This window comes from Panicum virgatum, chromosome 1N (assembly GCF_016808335.1).
Source record: "Panicum virgatum strain AP13 chromosome 1N, P.virgatum_v5, whole genome shotgun sequence".
Classification (NCBI taxonomy): domain Eukaryota; kingdom Viridiplantae; phylum Streptophyta; class Magnoliopsida; order Poales; family Poaceae; genus Panicum; species Panicum virgatum.
The window spans coordinates 26,035,207-26,051,749 of NC_053145.1; the positions used below are offsets into that span (position 1 = coordinate 26,035,207).

Genomic DNA, 16,543 nt, shown 5'->3' on the forward strand with positions numbered 1-16,543 from the left:
TTGGATAATTCTGAAGCTGAACAATGCCCAGAAAATGAGCCCAGCTTTCTCGAAATACAAACTCCTTTTAGATCTGGTATTAGGAGCTGTTCTATTTTACAGACTATCTTTTCCCGCTATCTTAATTTCCATTTCCATTGAACAGCACCCTTTGTCAAGGGCTTTCAACAAACATATACCCTGGAGAAGTGCTATTCTCTATTTTTATGTGTGCTCAGACTAATCCTCTTCACTCTTCTCATTGGTAACATGCAGGTAGAGTGATTTTTTAGTTTATGTATTCTGCTTTCCAGCCTTTTTTCTTAGCTTGACACTGATTAAATATTTTTTCGGTCTTATCTGCAATCAATTTCTATACGTCTCGAAGAGATGCGCCACCGTTCACTTCCACCGGATATCACTTCCACCGGATATCGGACAAAGAGTGAGGCGTTATGAACGATATAGGTGTTTGGAGATCAGATGAGTAGATGAAGAAAGTTTGGTTCAAACACTTTTCGAAAGATCTTAGGCCAATCTCAGTGGGAGTGTTATAGGAGTGTCATAGACATTAAATTTGTTAACTTGTACCAATAGTATGAGGAGAGAGGAGAGAGGAGTGTCACCATGACACTCCACTGGTACAGTTATCAAGTTTCCAGTTTTGGTAACTGTGTCGATGACACTCCCATTGAGACTGGCCTTAGGAGGGATATCAAACGACACATCTCTGTTTGGATCATGTGGTTGGATAGTCTATATTACTATTGGTTAGAAGATAAAGTTGTCTTTTGAAAGTTTAATTTTAATCTCTATTAAAATTATGTGATGGATAAGGCACTGGTTGGTTGATAAGGCACTAGTTGGATGGCCAGCCAGCGATGGCGCTAGCATGAGGGCCGGCGGCGGCGCAGCCATGAGGAGGGTCTCTGGTAGCTTTTTGGCCGTGCCATGTTTGATCCGAGCTTCTATTTCCCTCTAGGTGTTTGATCCAAACTGATTCTTAGCATTAAGTAATTATTTGATGTAATCCAATTCATTTTTTAAATAATTTGATTTTAAACACGTGGTCGTGGCACGTGCATCTCCACTAGTTTTTAACAAAACTAGAACCAAAATCAAGAAGATTAGTATGTCTTTTTGTCCAAAAAACTATATGCATTTGGATACAAATTTTAAATAATCCAATATCTTACTTTCCAGGATGGAGTTAGTAATCCTTACTAGGGTCGTGCCCGTGCATTGCTACGGGCTGCAAGAAAATTATAGTTCTTTACAAGTATCACTCAATGGGTACAATTGGAATACTAACAATCCAGAATACAAATACACTCAGTGAGTGCAAGAAAAATATATTCAAGTATACAGTTTAAATTAAAGGGAGCAAGTTAAGTTACCATACAAAGGCTATACATCAATATGAATGAGTAATACCGCATAAATCATGGCCTTCACAGCATCATGTTCAATAGGGAAAAAGATCTCCATACAAAGGAAAGAAAAAAGTTGTCCATAAAAAGATATAGCTTATACTCAAGTTCATCGTTGTAATGTATAGATAAAAGGAACATGTGTATATCAAAACAACATCAGCAAATTGGATCAACCTATCACCTCTGGTTAGTTGCAGGGATCAGGTGGCGCAATCTGATCAACCCATTGGAGCTCCACGCCTGTCCTTATATCATGTTGAATAATATTGCATGGAAGAATCTGAAGTACTCAAGCCAGTGATTTTCAGATGGGGCTGTGAGTTACTCTGGTACGCTGTGAGTTGCTATCTAAAAGGAGATGAAAGGGAATGCGATCATCCTAAACATAAGTGGAAATGATGTGGAATCCCAGATGGGGCATTCAGGGAATCGTTGTGGCAAGCAAATATATAAAAGGAATGGTTTCATATCAGTATGAATGTATTTGAGGGCCCAGAGTAGTTGATAGAGAAAGAACTCAGATCACAACAATACCCAGATCAAATTCAGACTCCGCAAATGGTATGAACATGAACAAGTCCCGTCAAAACTTATAAAACAAATCAGAAAATTCAAAAAAAAAAAAGTTGTTCCCAACATTAGCAATCGATGACTCACGCTTATTAGCAGCCTAGAACTGGAATTGACATCAAGCATCAACGCTGGTGCAAAAGATAACCTGGAAATTCATGAACAAACATCAAAGAGTTAGGAATCGCAGGAACCCTGCACGCACCTTCTTTCGCTGCTCTTGCTGCATCCCCGCTCACCGGATCTCCCACAGAACCGCCACCCAAGACCCGTTTCCCTCGGAATCAGCTGCAGCAAGCAAGCGGCCTTGCATTCTCCGCCAAATGGGAGCCCAGAGAGCCCAATCCTCCACACCCTCGAATAATCAAACCCCAGGAGAGGAGGCCGAGTGAGGGAGTAGGAGACTAACCTCGACGGTGGCGGCCGGTGGCAGGCGGCTGGGCTGCGCGAGGAGGGCATCACGGTGGAGGAGGAGTCGGAGAGGAGGGGGAGCGCCGGCGGAGGAGTCGGAGAGGAGGCCGCTGCTGGACCCGCCGTCCCTCGCGTAGGGTTTCAGTCGGAATGGCCCTCTCCACCGATAGGGATGGAGGAGGCGGACCAGCGGAGTCTTCGACAGCAGACCGTCGCGAGGCAGGGCGCGGGGGGCGGAGGAGTGGCGCGACGGTGGGGGCGCGGGGGTGGAGGAGGGTAGCACGGCGGTGGGGGGAGGCGGCGCAGGGGCAGGCGTGGTCGCGTGCGGGCGGGGGGCACGGAGCTCGACGTCAGATGCTCGGGGATTAGAAGATCGGATGGTGGGCGTTCGTCCGCGGCTGAACGAAGCGAGCGGACGAAAATCGCACGTCGGGGACGTACGACGGAAAGCGGCGTCCCGCTTAGGGGATTTTTAGGAGTAGAGATAAAAAGTGCGAGGGCATACATATAGCACTCAGGTCCTTTTTTTTTTCTGCGATAGGCAAAAAAAAAAGCCAAGCTTGGCACTATCCCGGCTTCTTCCTTCTCTCAAAAGTAGAGAGAACAGCAGCAAAACACGCCAACCAATCCACGCTGAGCCTAGCAATCAGTTTTCCTAGCACTCTCGCGCCCCTCTGCCGGCCACATCCTTGACCCAGCCATAACCGCGTCGATAAACACGTGGATTAATAATTTTCCCAACAAGAACCGCGTGTACGTGCACGAGCCGTATGGCTGCGTCCGCGATCCCGCGACTGGGTCCTTGGTTTTACCGCTTTCCTTGCTCCGTTTATTCCCTCTCCCGTTCTACTCGCTTGCATCAACGTGGATATATTATCTTCGCGTGCTCCCATTGTTATATTGCCTCCGCCCTCCGCCCCTCCGGCACCGCGAACTCCTTCCTCTTCCTGGTGCGCTCCAGTTCTTGGCCGATCCCCACCAGCGGATCCCGCGATCTTGCTGACTTCGTCCAGGTGCTTGATTTCAACCTTGTTGCTTTTGTCGCCGTTGTTTCATTTCTGGAGGGTTTTCTTGTTAGTCGATTCGTTCTTGGATGTTGGTGTTCTTGAATTATGTGTGACCATGAAATTCGGTGCCCAAAATTCTCCGCAGGGACGGCAGTTTCCGCGAAAATTGACTGCCTTCCCGTCAGTCAGCATGAGCGGGAAGCGATCCTTCTTCGCATCCAAGAAGAAGGCCACCAATCCTTTCGATTCCGACTCCGACGACGGCGATAAGAAGCAGCAGCGGCCGGCGCAGGCCTCCTCCGTGCCGCCCCCGGCCGAACAGCGTGTCTCCCTCTTCGGCGCCGGCGCCGGCGGCCAAGAAAGGGGCGGGCTCTTATCCTCCTTGGAGGCGCCGAGGAACAGCCACTACCGAAACGACTTCCGCGACGCTGGCGGCCTGGAGAGCCAGTCAGTTCAGGAGCTGGAGGGGTACGCGACGTACAAGGCCGAGGAGACCACGCGCCGGGCTCAGGGATGCGTCACAATAGCCGAGGAGATGAGGGATACCGCGTCCAAGACCCTCGTCACCGTCCACCAGCAGGGGCAGCAGATCCACCGCACGCACATGATGGCCGTCGACATCGACCAGGACCTTTCCAGGGTAACTGCGACTACAGAAATTTCTTCCTATTGATTTGCCGCGTGACATTAGTTAATGAGATTCTACTACTAGCATAGTTCAATTCGCTGAAGAGGGGATTGTGACTGTTCTCCCAATTGCAGACAATTATCCAAAAAAGTTATCAAAAAAGAAATTGCAGACAGTTTCAGAATTCTGAGCACCAAGTATGGAATTCCATGTCACCAGTGGTAACTGACTAATTTGCAGAGGGGAATCGGAACCTGCAAGCACGCTCATTTCTTACAAGTTTATGGTGCTCCATTTACACATACTGACCAGGATGAAGAAATTCTTGTACTAAGAGCCTAATTCTGCTAATGTAGGGGATTATTACAACACTCCTAATTTCAAACCAGAATATAAATAGTTCCAGAAATTTGGGTTTCTGGCTAATAACTTTTTTTTTGAAAACTGTACAGCGGGGGAAGCCCCTCTGGCTAATAACTTCACTAGTGCAATGGTAACATGGCATCTACTTTGGGTTGTATGTTATTCTACGTATAGGGAAGGGGAGTTTAAAACGTCAAAGTGTAATGGTAACATGGCATCTACTTTGGGTTGTATGTTTGTAACTGCAACATGCAAATCGTGGTGCTCCTTTACACATTGTTGGCATGCCAGTGACACTGACAGGTGCTGAATAAATGCTTTTTTGTTTTGCACGCATTTTTTAGAGTGAGAAGCTATTGGGTGATCTTGGGGGCCTATTTTCCAAGAAGTGGAAGCCAAAGAAAAATGGCACAATCAAGGGTCCTATGCTAAGTAGAGGTAATTTCCATTGCCACCTTAACCTAGACTGCAAGATGACAAGAGAAACTTGTACTGCGTAATATTGGCTATCGTGCTTGTTGTGTGACAAAGGATGAATGGATTTGGATGCAGATGATTCCTTCATAAGAAGGGGCAGCCATTTGGAGCAAAGGCAGAAATTAGGGCTGGTCGGTCAGCCTCGATCGGATGTGCGTGAATTTCATTCTGAACCAACATCAGCACTTGAGAAAGTTGAGGTATTGTAGTCACGTGTGGATCTTATGCTGCTCCTGCTCGTGATGAAATTTTAATGTGTCTGATACATGTCTGTTGCATAATGATATGATTGTTTCTTTTTAGATGGAGAAAGCAAAGCAGGATGAGGCTCTGTCTGATCTAAGCGACATACTGACCGAGCTGAAAGGGATGGCCGTTGACATGGGCTCTGAAATTGAGAGGTAACATCACGTTTCTCTATTGTTTTCATATTATTTTGTGGTCACGTTAATTCATCCTTATACTATGTTTTAATAGCTAATATTCATGCGCATTGCTACGATCGAGAAGGTCCCATATACGTGTTGTGCTGATTTTTCCTTTCTTCGATACTGATTTCGTTGTATTTTCACGTTCTCATTGTATTCAAGTCTATTTAGGTTAATATAGTGTTGATGTTCAATTCTTATTATATATGCTTCGGGTCCACCCGACGGTAATATTGTTGGGCCAAACCAAGACTTTTGGTGGAAACGTTACATGCTTTAGAAATAGATAAAGATACTCACTCTGTAGTAAATTACAGGGTTAGATGCATAACCAGTATCTGACTGTATCTGCGACTCTTTCAGTTGTATCTTGGTTATCTTAATACCATAACAAGGAATGTTTATGAATAAAGTAATCTGCAGATTCCAATGTGATGTTACTCTGGCATGGTATTTCTGTAATTATGTTTGAGTATTGTTGCTTAACCTCGGACATGAGTATTCTTTTTTTTTTACATTTGTTGGATTTAGGCAAACAAAGGCAATGGGAGATGCAGAAAAGGATTACGACGAGCTGAACTTCCGGGTTAAGGGAGCAAACACTCGAGCTCGCCATCTACTTGGCAGATAAAAAGCTATGAATTCTTGTCTCTAGATGTTCTATATGTCGATGACTAGTCTTGAGGGTGCTCTTGACTCCTCTTTTGCACTATATGGGGCATCAAGACGTTTTTTTGCATTGAATTTTGATCAGAATGGTTGGCTGTGGACATTTCAGCTTGTATTGTATTCTTTATGTTTTGTATCTAAGATTCAATTGCGACACAAGATAGAACTAATAGCAACTTGTTATAATCGATGCAAAATAGGCAACTATTGTAACCATTACAAAATAGCGTGGCAATAACTTCACCGTAATTCAAACAACAAAATATCCATTGTGACATCTTCTACTTATTGCAACCAACAAAATTTTAATCGCAACAGGACATGAATGGTGGCAATATGTCGCCTGGTGGCAATATGTTACCCTATCACAACCAAAATCAACTGTTGTCGCAATAACCCTTATATATGGTAATAAAAATTAGTTGTTGCCAAGAAAACCGTGGCATTACCCAAAAAACCTTATAGTGTATCATGTGCCATACAGCAAGTGGGTAAGCCCCATTCAGGTTGTGCAAAAGAAGAAAGGTATGATGGTTGTTGAGATTAATAGAAATAAACTTATCCCACAACGAACTATTGTTGACGCTTATTTTGAGCTAAAAATTATGAGAATTCAAATCTCATGCCAGCACATTTTACCCAAAAATGGCCAACTCTACGTTTCCTCTTTGAAATATTGCTATATCGGAATTTGGACTGACATGCAGATAAATCATACTCCAAGCTCCAAGTTACAAAACCCGACCAGTCAGAGCATGCCAATTAGCCTTCCATGGACCAGAGCACAGCGTCAGCTCCTACATGAGCACATAAAAGACGAGTGTCAACATTAGTGGTAGGAGTTATTAGTAACAAATTCCACAAGGCGTTGGTGAATATTTGTGTGTAGGTTATTTATCATTTGAAATGAGGAGGAAACACACCTTGAGTGTAAGAGAAACACATCATCCATCCAAGGTGACACTCTCTCGACCAATCAGGCGTGAGAACGAGGATCTATGGGCCCACAACCAAGGCAAATCGACATATCTTCTGCCCAATCATCAAGAACAACTTATGGACCCACGTGTCAGCCTCCTAGACAAAGATGGGGACGAAATATGGTGGCCAATGGTCGGCCGACCATGACCTAACAGTGGCCCCTCTCGTCTCCAGCTTCCACATGGCGGTCTCTGGTGCTTCCCTAAAGGCGGTTCCGGGCGTGCCAAGCTTCCTCTGGGCCGAGACACCCCTAGTTCCCCCCTGTAAATATGAGGGTTGGGGGAAACTGAGACATCTCACATTTACTCCTCTCTCACTTTTGGAGTTAGGGGCTTGTTTTAGAGGCTTAGTGCTGGCTTGCTAGTGCTAGGAAAATAGGGAGAGGGTAAGGGTGAGTCGGGGAGGTGCCAATTGGCCCCGGCACTCTTCTCCAGCTTGTACTTCAATGGGTGCTTATCAATCATAGTAAGTGTTCGTGATCTTCTTTGTGCTTTAGTTTCTTAGTTAAGTAGTGCTAGTTCCATAGTTGTTTATGAGAAGTTACTGTGTATCTTGAATCTGCTCGGGTGTCTAATCTGATTACTGTGAATTAAGATATTGTCCATGGAATTTGCTCGGGTGTCTAATCTGCTCGCGTGTCTCGTTGCAGGCCCCAAAGAAAGAAAGGCCCTGCACTGTTTCATTAAACAGATATTCTACAGATTAGCTTGAGGTTTGATGAAAGTACAATCAATGCAATATCTGTAACTTGGGTATATCTGTAACTTGGGTTGCTTGCTGGCTTAGCTCTGTTGGAATAATTGCATTATAAATCTGGACTGAGAGCACATTTTGTAAATTTATATTGCATATATCTATCTGCAAACTTTTGCATATTTTCATGTTTGCACTAACATTTTACATGTGCAATAAGCTTAATTCTACATATTTTGGATATGTTCCGTGATATCCACATATTTTGTGCCATCAAGTTATTTGAAGATTATAATAGCTGCATAGAAAAGCACTTATAAGAGTAATAGACCTAAGCATCCAGCATGACAACTGTTAAGATGTTCATTCTAGGCAAGAATACATGAGAAGCTCACATGTCCCAATGTTTCAGAACAAGCATGTAGGAAATAAGATATTAGACTAGTTTGCCATTATGTATCCCTGCTACACAAGTAATTTGTTTCTACTGTGTTTTTCCTAGAAGTTGAAGCAATTTACTGCAGTAAATGTGTTTTTCTAGAAGTCGAGCTTTCTTTTAGTTGAAGCAACTTAGATGTCAAACTAACTTGTATGTGATGTGATGCATAATCATTTTTCTTTCATTATTTGTGTTTAATGATTTCAATTTTGATATGATTTAGGCCTCTATATTTGTGGGCAGATCAGTTTCTAGTATAGAGCTAGAGGGCATGAGGGATGGCATTGCTCATCTACTTGTTTTGTTGGATACAATTCATGTTTTCTGTAGGACTCTAAAAATGTGTATGGATGTAATAAAGGAATAGAAGAAATTTTAATTTCTTTTTTTGAATTCCACATAGGTAACAGGCATTACCATAATGCCCGTTACATATAACTGTTGTTGGTAATGGGCGTATTGATGCTCGTTACTTCTGTTATCAGTAACGAGCGTAATTGATGCCCATTATCAATATTCTGTTATTGGTAACAGGAAAATGCCCGTTACCGATGATGGGTCATTAGTAACCCAAACAGGGCAACGAGCGCTATGCCCATTACTAATAGCAATCTATGCCTGTTATCAGTTAGGCTTTTTCATGTAGTGTCACCAGCTTGTACCTCGATGAATGCTTATCAATCATAGTAAGTGTTTGTGATCTTCTTTCTGCTTTAACTTCTTAGTTAAGGAGTGCTAGTTCCCTAGTTGTTTACAAGATCAATAGTTCACTAGATTAGTGGATGCCTGTAGAGTAGGACTCCTGATAAAGATGGATAATTACGTACGACATTAGAGTTAGTAGAAGACAGTGTAGACGTGGTGTCTAGACTAGACTCTAGCTATTGATTATTGTGACATCCCACAGTTCATAGAGGTAGCTTGTAGGTGGTGGTAGGCCTATTTTGTGCCATCGTAATCTTTCATGTTCTCGTGTACGTTAGTAGCCTTTTTATCAAAACTTCTAGTTTATCTAGGCAAAGCTGATAGCCCGAAGTAAACAACTAGTTAGCTCTACCTTACCTTCGATTCTTAGCCATAGAAATCCTCTCTGCCCCATACCTCTTCGGTAGTGTTGTGTCCTTGGACGAATCAAAGCCTTAGATAATATACTAATGTTTCTCAATGGATATGATACCCTAGAGTACACCTGGGTGAAAGCTACGACGATATCCGTGCGCTTGTAGATTATATTCGTGACACTCTAAAATGTGAGCTAACTTTATGGCACTGTTGCCGGGGGAACATCAGCTATATTATCTAAGAACCTAGTTCGTCCTCGTATCTTTTTCTTTTTCCTTGATTCTACCTCTACCCCTGCTACCCATGCAGCACCCATCCTTCTCATGGCTCTCTACCCCTACAATTGAGTTCTGGAAGCTACTATCCTCATCGAATCCATTCCTTTCGGCAAGCGGTGAACCCCGCTCTACCTTCAAAGCCATGGATCGAAATCGACCTTTCTCTGGAGCATTCAATGAAGATCCCTCCAATCACTTGGAAGTGTTCGAGGAACTGTGTTGGAGCACGACATAGGAAGCCTTGCTGTGGAAATTATTTCCTTTCTCTCATAGAGAGGGTGGAACAATGGTACACCAACGCGATAGGAAGTATGAGCTATGATTAGGAAGAACTTTGAGCTGGCTTTTGCTACTCGCTCTCCCTTTCAGAACGCGTAGACTCCCTACTGAAAGACATCCACAACTTCAAGCAAATAGACGAGTCTTTGGGAGCAGCATGAGCTAGATTCTTATGCCTTTTGGCATCCAGCCTAGACCTATTTATACACGATGAAATATTATTGGACATCTTTTGCTCGGGTTTAGACATGATGTCTTCTCTAGACCTCGACATCACCGTCAGGGTTTCATTTGTACACACTACTCCAACGGAAGGAAGACAGATCTTGGATTATCTCTTACAAATCTTTTCATTCCAAACCAACCTATCGGCTTTTTTTTAGCACCGGCTAGTGATTCTTGTTGATGCGCGTTTAGTGGCAGATGGTAATGCAGGAAGACACAAATATTTATACTGGTTCAGGCTGCTCGAAAGTGTAATAACCTACATCCAGTTCCTGCTGCTTGTGTATCTTGCACTGGTTTGTAGTAGGGGGGTACAAACAGTCGAGAGAGGGGTGAGCGCCCCAAGTCTCTAGAATCTGTGGGAAGAAAGCGCATTTGTGGCTCTCGTCTCATTAGGAAAGTTGCCGGCAAGAACTGCCCGGAGTTCCTCCAGCCTCTTTCCTAGCAGCGAGAACGTGCTCGTGTGCTCTGGTGGTGTGATCAGTCGTGTGTTTGATCATCCAGAGCTCTCTCCCCCCCCCTTTCCTCTCTGTCATCTTTCCTTTATGCATCCATGGTGCCTCTCCTGTTGCGCTAGTTGTCATGGGTCCTCTTCACCCTGCCGTTGCTACCCTTTGCCTCTGCGGTCGGGTCCATCTGATATCGTGGTCTTCGGAGTAGGATAAGTGGTGGCGTCTTGGTCGTGGTACAGCACGCCCGACCCCTACCCTACATCCTACCCCACCATAGGACGTGACGGAGGGGCGCTCCACTATGCGCTGTGTCAGTGCAGGCCGTAGCAGAGCACGCCTGGTCGCCTGTCGACTCACACCATTGTCAAACCCGCATGGCGCGGGTCGTGGCGGGCCCTTGCTATAGGTCGAGCGCGGTTCCCTCATCCGCTAGGTTGTTTCACGAGGTGGGTCCCATCTAGTAGGTCGGGCGAGGTGGGGATTCCTCCCCAAGGTCGGGCGGGAGGAAACCCCCCTCTCCAGTCGGGCGAAGCGGAACCCTCCCACGTAGGTCAGGCCGGTTCATGCCACTGTCCCCATCAGTTCGCCTGATGGAATGGCTTAACCTTTTAATCCCCCATCTTCAAGTATCCAGGATATTTAAACTCGACATTAGCCCCTGAGCCCTTGTTGGGATCTTTTTGCTAGATCTCGCATGGGGTCTCATTGCTAAGTAGAAACGTTCTTAGCCGGTGCTACAGTTCACGTTGGGTGCGCATGAGGGCACCCAATGGGTCTAGCCCCCGAGCCTTCTGAATGGATCATGGAATCATGCAGAGGGTTATCTCGTTATGGCTTGATTCCTAACCGTTGATCGGGAAAGGTCGGAGAGTAGCCGGGTCCCTCTCAAACTCCGGTGGGTGCGCGCGAGCGCACTCACTGGGTGTATCCCCCGAGCCTCTGGGCGAGTCAGAGATTCGTGCAGAGGGTGGAGTCCCAAGGGAGTCACAAAGCTTGATTCTTTGAACCCGGGCGTCCAATTCCTTCAGGAGTTTATCATTGCAAAGCTCGATGCTTTGAATTCGGATGTCCCGTCCAGTCAAACACTTATTTATCATGTCCGCCGCGTGGATGGGACATCGCTAAGCCAGTCAAGAGTGTGCTCTCGCAAGCATGTTCTGTGCTAGTGCCTCTGTCAAGCTCTCCATCTCCCCATTCTGTTCTGTCGATGCCAGGGCACTCGAGTAGGATTCTGCTGACGGAAGCAACCGTGCCGTGGATTCTTGATCGGCAGTCATCGCGTCCATCTCCATGATAGTACGTTGTGCACGATGTGGTCCTGACCCGCCTACTGCTCGTTCATGGCATCGTGTCACACCTGCCCCGCGCTATACTATCTCGGGGGTGCAGTAGTTGGGGTAAGTGTGCGCATTTGTCGCCTGGGCATTGCAGTGGACCATTTTGACTTGACCATGCAGGCCGCTCGCATGGCTATAAATAGAGGCTATGGGCTCCTTGGTTTCGCGCCAAGTCACCCAGTTTCCTCTTAGCCATGGCGCTCGATCACTTCAACCTCTAAGAGCTTGAGTTTGCTCAGCCCGGACCATTTGCCGATCCCTTGCTGACTGCTGTTAGAGGATCGATCATGAGTGGCTGGAGGATGAGAAGGAGGGCGATAAACCCCCTTGGTGGTGGTCCAACACCTGGTTCCCGTGCCTGATGTCATGCCATTGGACATTGTTGCAGTACTGTAGCTCTTCTGAGCACTTCGGGGCACTCCAAAGGTGCTAGGCAGCGGCGGCCGACGCCTGAGCTTGCGGAGTCGAGGACTCAATCTTGCTCTAAGCTTAGTAGCTGCCCGACTGCTACCCTACCACCACGGCCTTCCCTGGGTGTCAGACCCGGGGCCACAGGATAACTAAGTCCAACGAGGTATAGGGTAGGATATGTCATGTATAGATACGCTATGTAACTATTCGTATCATATCTTGTACTAGTTGGATCGAGTATAACCACACGAGTAGAACTCGGGAGGGACTCTCGTCACCACATGGACCTAGGGTTTTCATGTAACCTTGCTCCCTCGGCCTATATAAGGGCGGGCAGGGACCCCACCAACACACCTACTAATACCACAACCATCTAAGGCAATACAAACCACCCAACAGAACGTAGGGCATTACACAATTTGCAGCCCGAACCTGTCTAACCTTTGTGTTGCTCATACCATCGTGTTCTTGATCTCGACTTCCCATGATCATCTCCCTACACAATGGTATCCCTGGGTAGGCGTGATGGTAAAACACCGACAGCTGGCGTCCAGCGTGTCACAGATCACCGACGATCCCGTGGAACTCGATGGCAATAATCATCATCAAACGGGTCAGTTCGTTCCAAATATAGATACTAGATTGGTCTAGTTTTTTATGGCAGCTCCTAATTTTTGTCCTTTTCTTTTTTTCTAATCCGCATGCATGGCGTGGATCAATGTGAGGGTGCTACACCAATGGAGCAGCGCGGCGCGCAAGGGCGAGGTAGGCAACTGCGGCCAACTGCGTGTAGCAACTGCTAGAGGCGGTATGCATGGGCGGCGGAGTAGACGGCTCTGCCCTAGCGAGCGCTACGCTCGCACGGTCGCGCCATGTGGAAGAACCGCCCAAAGTAAACCAGCATAAGTGCACTAACCGTCATCGCAAAGGCAATTCAGGCTTAATTCGCACCTCAGATGGTAACCTCGGCAGTCCCTCGGGTACTCCCGATGAAAGCCACATAAACCTGGATCGAACAAGAAACAACTCACACGAAGGCGAGCCCAAAGATTACAACATTAAACACTTCTTACATCACAGAGTCTGATACTGAATTTATTATTACAAACTGGTCCTGAGATTTAAACAAGTATTTGGAAAAGTCTAACTTAATAAAGTTCATCTGAGTTCTTTATTGCAGCGGAAAGGTAAAACATGATAGCTAACGGCGATCCTGATGCCACGATGAAGCCCGTACGTGACATCACTCGGCAGAGGTAGAGTCATTGTTGGTCGGGGACGCATCCCATTCCATAGACCAACCTGGCGGCAAAGTACATGGCCAAGTCAAACCAGCGATTATATCTTCAAACGACTCACCTGAAAACAATGCCACAAGCAAGGCTGAGTATACTAATACTCAGCAAGGCTTACCCGACCAAAGGATATACTTAGTCCACTTAGCTAGACATGCAAGGCTTTTTAGCTCTGGGGTTTCTTTTGCAGAAAAGCAACAAAGAGTATGTCCTTAATTTGAAGTTTTAGCTTCAAGATTCTTGTTTGATTTGACCATTCTAAGTGAGCAACTATCTCTAAACAATCATGGTGGAGAAATATTAACCAACCATTCATATTCAACATCATCATGTTCCACTTGTTACTCCATGTGGGAGAAGCATTAAGCAGTCTCAATGACCATAAGAAGCGGACAATTCGAATCGAATTTCTTAACCTTGCAAGGCAAACCTAACACACACGCATGGGGACCTAGTCACCCACACGACTTTTCCCCTTTCTTTCCGAGTTGTGGATCGGTGTCACCCCCTCGACTACAAAGTACGACTACTCTGCACCCACATGTTGCGCTCATCCTAACAAAAGTTCAAAGGAGGTGAGGGACAAGTCCACTTGCTGGGCCAATCAGGTACTTAAGCTTACTGATTACCATATTTCTCGACATGTGGTTAGCACGTTCAAATGCTTAACCACCACTACCACACACTGCGGCCTTAGCATCTTCTCACTAAACCGACGAGGTCTACCATGTCGGTGTTTACTGCCAAGCTTGCTTAGGGATACCCTTAGCAGTAGGGTTCGTAGGTAGGGATCGACTGCTCTGGAACTCGATAGTGCAAGGAACACAAGGATTTAGACAGGTTTGGGCCGTGAGTTGCGTAATACCCTATGTCTTGTGTGGTTGTTTGTATTGCCTTAGGTGTTGATGTGTTTCGAGGGGGTCCCTGTCTGCCCTTATATATTCGGGGGACAGGTTTACATGGAAAGTCCTAGCTGAGTATAATTGGAGTTCTACTACAGCATGATCGGGTAGTTTCCTTTGTACTGCAACTAGTCCTACACCTATTCGGATAGGTACAAGAGAGGTAAGGTACATCCATGAGCTATCCCTTACTCTAGAACATTCTATGCCTATAAGCAGTCCCGCTGCCCCTAGTCTGACAAGCCCCTGAGCTCTTCGTAGCCGAGTCTTGCAAGCATCGAGTACTTGATTGGGCGTCTTCGAGTACTTCAAGTAGTCAGAACATCTTCTAGGTCTTCCTTCAAACACGTCGAGTAGTCCTTCAAGTACTTCTGGTTGGTTCGAGGCTGTGAGGTGCTCAAGCCCCGAAATCTTGATCATATATGGTGCGCGAAGTACTCACGCTCCATATGGAGTAGCCCCCGAGCCTTAGGTTGAATCGCAGAATCAGGTTGAGGGTCACTTCAGTCTTTTTCCTTCATTGTTTTCCAAAAAAAATGAAAAATAAGTCTCTGATACACATATCCCGCAGCCCCCGAGTCTTGACTTTAAATCTCTCAATTTAGATTTAAGAATCGAGGAAAACTCATGGCAGAATAAGTAATGAAAACTTCCCTGAAAAGGAAAGAATCCGCTGATCTTCCAAGTATTCATAAAGTTGCCACCAGGGACCATATAAATCCATTTGGTAACTTCGTAGGGTTTTACCCTATTAACTCCTGGCCGCCGTCGAATTCAGATTCACACTTCCCAGCTGCCTATAACATCCTTAGCCCCTCTCGTAGCCCCCGAGCGTAAACCCGTGACCTTGAGATGGGTCCCAAGAAGGACAAGTCCAAGGTTGAAGACAAAGCAGTTGCAAATCTTTCAACGGGCTGGCGCAAGAGCAAAATGTCTGAATCAGTGGTGCAAGAACTGGAGAATATGGGTCTTCTCCAAAGTCAGGCCGTGACCCAATGGCGCGCAGGCAAAGGAGACGAATATCCCTTTCAAAGTACCCTTGAAATCGTTGTGTTCCGTGATTTTGTGGAACGAGGTCTTGTACTTCCCATGTCAGAATTATTCTATGCTCTTCTACAATTCTGGGGAATCCAATTGCATCATTTGACTCCCCAATCCATCTGGCATCTTTCTATTTTTACTCATTTCTATGAAGCATTCCTTGGGATTCTTCCCCATTTCCATCTTTTCCAACACTTTTTCATCCTTGTGCCCATTCCAAATGCCACTAAACCTTCCGTTGTTGGTGGATGTGAACTAGTACTCCGCCCTGAAACCCGGGACAAGTACTTAGCTTTTGATCTAGCGGGTAAAGGAACCGAGTGGAAAAAATTCTGGTTTCATGTCGGGAACTTTGAATCTCCACTTCCAGAAAGAGTTCCTGGCGCCCCCCAAGTGCAAGAAAACTGGTCGAGTACAGGACCTGGTGGCAAGCAAGTCAAGTGCAAACTTAAAGCCATTGCAAGTTGGAAAAACAAAGGAGTTACCGGTGACCATGTGGTCTTCTCCTCTGTGAGCCGTTGGGTCCAGCCTCTCCAGCATCGAAAACATCCTGCCTTCAGATATGAAGGTACAAAGGACCCCACTAGGATGTCCCCCGAAGCAATGGCTAACTCTGAGGTAATCAGAAGATGTTGCAAAGTACTCGACAACTTTAACAAATCTTTGAAGCTTCTAGTACTCTTCTGGGCAGCCAATCCTACCGAGAAGACCAGAGTAAGTGCTAAAAAATACTGCCGAATACTTGTAGATAAAGTTTTTAATCTTCTGACGAATCCTTGCCTCTTTTGCAGCAAAATTATAAGACCTGGTATTGCATGCCTCCGACTTCTGGAGATGTTGCTCCTGATGAAAGCAAAAAGCGAAAGGCAGCTCCTGGAGCTTTGTTACAGAGAAAGATACCCCATCTCAATGCTGGCCAGTAAGAATTTGATACTTTTTAATTACATCCTGTTTGCCTCAGCTTTCTGATTTGGAATTTTGCTTGGCTAGGATCCAATATCTTCCAGCACAGGAGAAAGATCAAATCTAGGACTTCCATAATTGGATGGAGAGTAGTCCAGAGACAAGTACTCGATCCACCCCCGAGTCTCCAATAATTGGGTTGATCAAGAACTCAACTACTCTCTCCCCGAACATGGACATGCCTGGGACATCAAAGGAGCCAGTTCTTGAGGTACCCGCA

At 45.7% G+C, this 16,543-nt stretch overlaps 1 protein-coding gene and 1 long non-coding RNA gene across 2 annotated transcripts; one reads left to right on the plus strand and one right to left on the minus strand.

Moving 5' to 3' along the window:
- Positions 1-1,278: 1,278 nt before the first annotated feature.
- Positions 1,279-2,930, minus strand: LOC120655542. Its single transcript, XR_005667572.1, has 2 exons — positions 2,392-2,930; positions 1,279-2,270 (listed from the first exon to the last, which is right to left on the minus strand). It is a non-coding gene; the product is annotated as an uncharacterized LOC120655542 (long non-coding RNA).
- A 95-nt stretch (positions 2,931-3,025) lies between these two features.
- Positions 3,026-6,135, plus strand: LOC120655541 (putative SNAP25 homologous protein SNAP30). The gene is made up of 6 exons (XM_039933403.1): positions 3,026-3,406; positions 3,546-4,040; positions 4,736-4,829; positions 4,944-5,068; positions 5,172-5,269; positions 5,828-6,135. Exons 1-6 carry the CDS (start codon positions 3,164-3,166, stop codon positions 5,925-5,927), a joined length of 1,155 nt encoding a protein of 384 aa, XP_039789337.1. The 5' UTR covers positions 3,026-3,163; the 3' UTR covers positions 5,928-6,135.
- Positions 6,136-16,543: the final 10,408 nt, after the last annotated feature.